The sequence below is a fragment of the Chaetura pelagica genome, unplaced genomic scaffold, assembly GCF_000747805.2.
Source record: "Chaetura pelagica isolate M959 unplaced genomic scaffold, ChaPel_1.0 scaffold345, whole genome shotgun sequence".
Lineage (NCBI taxonomy): Eukaryota > Metazoa > Chordata > Aves > Apodiformes > Apodidae > Chaetura > Chaetura pelagica.
The window spans coordinates 1,813,571-1,821,322 of NW_009953962.1; the positions used below are offsets into that span (position 1 = coordinate 1,813,571).

The following is a 7,752-nucleotide window of genomic DNA, read 5'->3' on the forward strand; positions in this document are numbered from 1 at the left end:
GTAGGATAGTCTAAGACTCGAATCAAACTGGATTTTAGGTAGGTCAAGAGAGTTGAGGCTTGCAGGTACCTTATTCCACTTCAGCCCTAGTTCACCTTCTTGTTTTATTAGAAGGCGTAGCTGTAAATATCTCTAGGGATGTGTTATAAAGCTGCATTAAGCTAGCATTAGAGTCTTAATGTATTAGTATTTATCGTCTTGCAGTATTAGTGTCTCAAAGGTGATGAAAGTACTGCCCTTAAAATATATGCAATATAAAGAGTAATATAAACACTATATCTGCTTAATATGAAAATGTCAGGAAAAATACTAAAGTATCTTCTAATTTCTAAAACTGAGAAGACTCATTGTGCTGCCAGAATATTCTGTGAACAGTAAAGTCACAGTTATTAAAGACTTCAGTAATAGTCTATTTCTGTGTGTGAATTCCCAGGTTTGCCTTTGGCCTTTTTCTTTCTAGTCACCTTAAACGAACTTCCTAGGGGACATCAATTTCATGCAACACTGCACATGCTTTTTTCAAGTGAGAACTTCAACTGTTGTTCTTTGTTGTTCTCCTACAGTTCACCTCAAGTCCATTTAACAGTACAGACAGTGCTTTCTCCTCTACTGTAACTGAGTGCACTGAATGTATTTTTCTTGCTTGCAGGGAATATTCTGTGTGGGGACATGGTGGAATCCCTTGCTTGTGGTTGTCAGGAGTGAGGCGTGCCCAGGGAAAACTTTGTATTGCCTGCACTTTCATCTGTTAGGTGTATGACACTGAGTACTTGACCTTAATTTCTAGAGGGATTAGCATACACTTTCCATTTGTAAAGCCTGTTTTCCTCAGGACCATGGACTAAATATTATCAATGTGGTTCCACTGCCTGCATTGGAGTTCCCCAGGAGGAGCTTCAACCTGGTGTGTGTATATAGCAAATATATATATAGCAAAACCTTTCCAGGCTTCAGTGCATGTGATACAATGTCGTATACAATGAATTACTAGACTGATTAATACAAAGTTGTTACTGTATTTGGGTCAGCATTATTCTGTATGTTTCTAAGGTAATTTATGCTTATTGGTGTCTAATCTGAAGCCTCCAGATGGGTCATTTGTTCTGTTTGTGGACTGACACAGGGAACCTTATGTTATAAAACTGTGGCAGGAGCAAATATGCGGTATACCCACAGGATCAATTTTTTTGGCAGGATGTTTATGGGAATTTTGTCCTCATTTATGTTATGAAAATGTAACACTTGTATGATCACTTAAAATCATTGCTGCATCCAGAAGCATTTCCACTTTTCCATCCCACATCCTGCAGTGATTTGCTCTGCAGAAAAAAACATGGTTAGCTATATTTTGGATTCTGTGCAAATGCAAGAAGAGTGAGGGTAGAAAGTCTCTGAGGATGTTAAGAGGGATAGAAGGAAGAGTGGATCTGTCACTTGTGGCAGAAGTATTGTCTTACTCCCACTGGAAGAAATGTGGCATAAATTAATGCCTTAATACAGCAATAACAGCTTGTGTAAATGTGGTGGCTTGCCCATGTTAGAACCTGAGGGGGGATGTGTTAGCAACCTCAACCTGTACGGTACAGCTAATTTCTTTTGGTTGTGTCTGTTTTTCATGTATCATCAGAAACTCAGGAATAGGTACATGACATTTGAAAAAGGCAAGTTGCATTTTTAGTTTATAAAAAGTATTTGACACACATTTTGAATGGGGCTTGTTAAGCCTCTCTGGACCACTATGCTCCATTAGGCAGATGGCAAAATAAAGATAACATTTACCCAATCTTTGTGAAAGCCACTCGAAGACTCTTTGTCTTCTGGTTCTTTATTCCAACAACCATACTGTCCATGTACCCTGATTTAGAAGGTATACATTGTTTATTACAAGCTATATATTGGTAATTTACATTGTGCTTTTGTTCCCTTTAGTAACGGCTTAATTGATTTTCATTATGAAGGAAGTATGAAAAAATGTATAATGGTTACTTTCTTTATTGTCCTAGCATTGATATGTTACTCTCCCCTGATGAAGAAAAGGACCCAGATGTTATTCCTGAAGATAGCAGTCTGTTCACTTTGAGGTATGTTGTTATGGTACATTCACAGTACCCTCCTATGGGGTGAGGTAGGAAACAATCACAAAAGCATGGCTGGCTGCTTCTTCCCTTTCCAGGCAACAGGTGTGCTTTCTTAAGCAGTGTGCGGAAATACTCCAGCATGTACTCGGGTTTTTTTAGTTAAGAATTATACATTATGCCATCTTTCTTATTGGAAGAACTTAGGATTCCTGGACTTCAGTACTACTGAACTAGGGCCTGATTTGAAGAGGGCAGGGGACTTCTTGAAAACATGTACCGCAGGTTTCTCCAAAGCCTGGTAAAATAAATCTGTAGCTCCTGCCTCTGGTAACCCACAATCACATTGTAAAAAACAAAGTGAAAGTTGTAGCCAGATACCACTTTATCTGAACACACTCTACAGAATTTATTGATACTTGAGGTGCGTTTCAGAGGCTGAGCAATGCATGATAAGTTTCTAACAGTTCGTGAACTTTAACCTCGTACTTGGCCATTTCAGACCTGTGCTGTACTTGAATTTCAGTTTGCATAGTACTAATGTAAAGAAATGTGTTGAGGTCATGGTTAGTGTTAAGTTTGGTTGTTACTGAAAGCCATCATGAAAGGCTAGGGGGTAAATAGACTTATTCTGGAAGTAAAAAAGGAATTGGTGTTCATGCAGTGGCTAAATACATGTATTTTATTAGATATTCTATCTATGATACCTCTAGAAATTACACTGATTTTTTTATTTTTTTTTTAGGAAACTGTTCATGTGATGCAGTTGAGAATATTTGTGGGTTTTTTTTTCTTGTTTCTTGCTTCGCCATGAACTGAATGCCTCTGAAGTGAGAGGGATTATTGAGACGTCTTCCTCAAAGATAGCAAAGTGTTCTTTCTAGAAGAGCCTCTTCAGACAACATTTTGTTGTTTTTTCTCATAAATGTAAAACTGCCCCAAATTTATCTGTAATTTGTACGTAAGAGGAGAGAAAAGACACAAGCTGAAATCCACAGCCTGACTTGTGTACTATATGGTTTTATTTGAGTCAGGAGGCAAGAGTATTGTTAGTCTGTTATGCTAAGACAGCCAGAAATCCTGCTCTTCAAAAGCTGGACAGTAGTATGTTTTAGTAGTTTAGTAGTATGTTTAGTAGTAAGCTTTATGTTGTTTAAAAATACACTTAGAGGTTCTGCATGAAAGTTGTTGAATGAAACCTTGTCCTGTGTTCCTGCCCTTCAGAATTAGAAAGAAGGCATTAGAGAGGAGAGAAGAAACAATTATTGTGGATCGGGCTTGCAGGCAAGAAACTCTTGCTTATGAGATGGTAAGTACTCTTTCTTCTTATAGGATCTAAAGAAAGTTTAGCACATCCAAAATACAGCTTCATGTTGCTTTTTGTTTTCCATAAACAATCAATCTCTGTATGTGGTAAATGTATGCAGGTATGAGTTTACAGGTAATGATTAAGATTAAAGAAAGATTATAGAAAGAGCAGGAACTTTGTTCTTGCAGTCTGTTACTACTGAATGTAGTAGCTCATTATCACCATAGGACTCTCTTTATGTAGTTGCTACTAAAGTAATGTGTAGGATGTCAGGTACACTGAGCATCATGTGAACTTATTGTAGAGCTAGACAAAATGTGTAATGTTTTTGCTAAAGGGACCTGTTACTGGAGTCTAAGCTTGAATGTGTTGTTGTGGTTTGGGCCTAACACGAAAACAAAGAAACAGCTACATGGCCACTCGTTCAACTTCCCCCCACACACACACAGTCTGGGATGGGGAGGACAAAGCCCTCCTCATGGGTTGAGACAAAGGACAAGGAGGATTCTTCACCGATTAAGGTCCCGGGCAAAACAGACTCAACTTGGGGAAAAAATAATAATTTAATTTCACACTAATCACACACACACAGGACACAGACAACACACAGAGCAGGGCTTGCGTATGTTACCCCACCCCTCCCTTCTTCCCGGGCCCAAATCCTTTTGTTCCTGGTTTCTCTCCCTCCTTCTCCCCAGCAGCACAGGGGGACAGGGGATGGGGTTTAGAGTCAGTTCACAGGCTGCTGGTTCCTGCCGCTCCTTCCTCCTCAGGAAGAAGGATTCCTTGCAGTCTTTCCCTGCTTCCCCACGGAGTCTCTCCCGTGACTCCTTCATGAGTCCTTCCCACAAGGTCCAGAGCAAGCTGCTCCAGTGTGGGCTTCCCACAGAGTCATGGCCTGCTCTGGGAACAGCCAACTCCCCTTGCATTGGGGTATTCCACAGCTGCATAATCAGAGTCCACTGGCCCCAAAATCCGAGTCCACTGGCCAAGATCACACTTCCTGGCACTCCACCATGCTCCTCTATGAGTGCAGGGGCACAGCTGCCATCTCGCCATGGGTTGCAGGGAAACTTCTGCTCGGGCACCCTTTTCCCCTTCTTCCTCACCAACCACCAGCACTGCTCTGCCTTTCTAGCTCACTCTTTAAGTGCTTGCTCTGCCCAGGTCTTACCTCATTTTTTTTGTGTGTTATTGACATGGGGCATCTGTTGTCCCTGTAATGGCTCCTTGGCTGGTTTTGGAGCAGGTGGAGCTTCTCAGCTGATTAAAGGAGTGAGTCCTGGATCCCTTCCCCACTACCAAAACTCCCACCAAACCAAACCAGAACATGTGTAAATGATAGTGAGCTAGTTTCTGTAGGGCTGAAAGAGCAAGACAGTAGTGGTGTCAGTAAGTTCCTAATTTTGAGTTTCTCGGCCATTCTGAGCTGTTAGGAACCAGGAGTGTAATGATTAGCTCCTCAAAAGCCATCTTGGAATTCTTTTAACTATGCTTAGTACCTCTTTTTTTTTTTTTTTTTTGTTTAATTTGAGATTTGTTAACAACCATTCAAGTCATAAACAAGAAAACTGAAGTTCTTAAATTTGGTAGTGCTGGAGTCCACAGTTAGAACAAGGAAGTCAACTACTGCGTTAGGGATAGAGGTGTAGTGAGGAAGAGGCCTCACTTGTGAGTAGTAAACATTTTTTATCCGTTGGCATTTTCTAGTCTGTCATGAGTGATCTTGTTTCAACTGTTCAGGGTCCCAGGCACATCATGCATCAGCTGAGGTGCAGCAACTACGTTGGGACTTCTAGCCTAGGGCATATCTGAGAAACTCTGTGCAAAAGAAATCTTTATAAAAGGTTTCAGTGAGTGGTGTCTTATTTCTGTTTCTGAAGAATGAGTTACTGCATCCTTCGAATAAGCTGTTTTAACTGGTTTGTGTGTCAGCTGATTGGGACCTTGGTGTCCAACAACAGGATGAGAGCAAAAACAAATGTGAGTTTGGAATGTGTTGCATGAAGAAGGGAGATACAAGGGGTAAAGGACAAGTATCTCTGGACTGAAGTGTCACAGCAGTACATGTTGCTGTTATTACATCTGAAGAACGGTTTGTGCAGTAAGTACTCTCTCTCAATTTGTTTAAAAAGGAGGAAACTGCCACAGAAAATTGCCCTCCCTCATTCTGTCACCTGGGATATATCTGAAAGTAGGATCACAGAATCATAGAATGCCAAGTTGGAAGGGACCTCAAGGATCATCTGGTCCAACCTTCCTAGGTAGGAACAAGGTTTAGATGTGATGACTTAGGTCCTACAACAATGCTCTCGATCCCCCCTCCCCCCAACCCAGGTAGGGAAGGAGAGAGAGAAAAAGAGAGAGACTTGGCTGGATTGAAAACTAAACTACACAGCTTTAATTAAAACACTAATGAATTATACAAGAAAATATATACAATTATGTACAGATATGTTCAGGAATGGGCAAAAGCCTCTCGCCTCCCCCCACCCCAGCAACTCCCACAGCACTTCCCTGAACTGGGAAGAGTCCCGAGGAATCCCGGAGCTGCTGCTGGAGAAAGCAGAGAGTTATGGGGGTCACGAGAGATCAAGGGAGGAAGTTGTCTTCTGTGATCTCTGACCTTCCTCTGAGCTTACGTAGATATATGGAATGGAATATCTTTGGCCAATTTTGCTGTCCATCTAACTCAGCCTCCTACGGGGGGGGTCACAGATCTCCCCATAGTGTCTGAGCTGGCAGAGTGCAGGTGCAGCCTTGAAGCCTCAGTAGTTAGAAAAACATTCCACTGTCTTATCAGCCTAGCAGAACACACTGTTGCTAGCTACAAGAAAGCTTACTGAAGGAAAAAAAAAATCAGTAAAAAGAAAAATTGGCTTCATCCTGGCTCAAACCAGGACAGCCCAGCACCTTGTCAAGCTGAGTCTTAAAAGTGTCCAGTGTTGGGGAATCCATCACTTCCTTGAGGAGATTATTCCAAAGTCCATCTTTTCTCATAGTGACTTCATCCCATGGCTAGTTTCTGGGTCAGTCTTTCTCAAGTTGAGGGTTGGAGTCCCTCTTTACATGTGAAAGCATTCGAAGAACATTTCAAAATATTAAATTATAGAAGTTAGAAGCAGCTGGGTTCCATGAAGGCAGAGTGGCAGCAGGCTTTAATTCTTTTATGTAGGGCCTCTCAGTAGCCAAGAAACAGCAGCTATCTTGTAATGGCTGAAAGCACTTCAGCTTCTCCAGAGCTAAGAAATGAAGGAAAATGCTTGAAACTGGTAATTACAGCAGTTTCTTACCTCTCCATCTTGGAGGAAGTAGGCTGTTAGCAATTCAGAAGGCTACACAGTCAAAACCAAGTTACAGTCAGAACAGTGTTTCTCATTTATCCAGGGACTACGATACATAAATGGTTGCCAGTATTGTATGTGTACAATATGTACATATATATGTATCTTTATTTTTCCAGGAGTCACATGCAGTTGGAAAGAGGCCAGACAATCCAGCAAATCTAGTTGAGGAGGGAGAACTACTTTTAACTCTGAACATCTTCTATCCTGTCATATTTCAGAAGGTTGGTACTAAATTCTCTAGGTTGTTTTCTGATGCCTCTTCCCTACTCAGCTAATGCCTTGCTTTGCCAGGAAGTTAAAATGAGTGAGTTCACTGAGGAAGCATGGTAAACCCTTTAACTGTCATAATTTATTGAGGCTTTTTCAGAGTCTGGATTTCCTTCTGGTAATGCTTTACAGAAGGAAATGTTTGCAATAATTAATCCACAGTTAACTGGTTTCACAGAAAACAGAATCCTGAAACTAAATATATGAAAACTAACATACTGTTTCTGGATTTGGGGTAGTTACGCTAGGATTTTCTGTCTTTCTTGCACTTTCCAGCGTGGAATGTGATTTTTTAGGTTTCTAAATAGAACTAATAATCATAGAGTCATAGAATGGTTAGGGTTGGAAGGGACCTTAAAGATTATCAGGTTCTAGCCTCACTGCTATGAGCAGGGACACCTCACACGACCAGGCTGCGCAAAGCCTCATCTAACCTGGCCTTAAACACCCGTAGGGAGAGCGCTTCCACAACTTCCCTAGGCAACCTATTCCAATGTGTTACTACCCTCAGGGTGAAGAATTTCTTCCTGTTGTCTAACCTAAACCTACGCTCTTTCAATTTAAAACCTTTACCCCTTGTCCTATTGCTACACACGCTTGTAAAAAGCCCCTCCCCAGCTTTTGTGTAGGCCCCTTCAGATACTGAAAGGCTGCTATAAGGTCTTGCTAGAGCCTTCTCTTCTCCAGGCTGAATAGATGGAGAAATATGATGGTATTTTCTTTCATATAGTACCAAGCTTTTCTCTCTCAAACA

The 7,752-nt window shown here is 41.2% G+C and overlaps 1 protein-coding gene across 1 annotated transcript in view; it reads left to right on the forward strand.

Annotated features, from left to right (window-relative positions):
- The first annotated feature begins 2,010 nt into the window (after positions 1 to 2,010).
- SNAPC3 (small nuclear RNA activating complex, polypeptide 3, 50kDa) overlaps positions 2,011 to 7,752 on the forward strand; it is an 18,734-nt gene continuing 12,992 nt past the window's right edge. The window contains exons 1-3 of the mRNA XM_010001928.1: positions 2,011 to 2,081; positions 3,300 to 3,384; positions 6,848 to 6,952. Of these exons, the coding sequence (XP_010000230.1) occupies positions 2,011 to 2,081; positions 3,300 to 3,384; positions 6,848 to 6,952 (261 nt within the window). The remainder of the gene's footprint in view (positions 2,082 to 3,299; positions 3,385 to 6,847; positions 6,953 to 7,752) is intronic.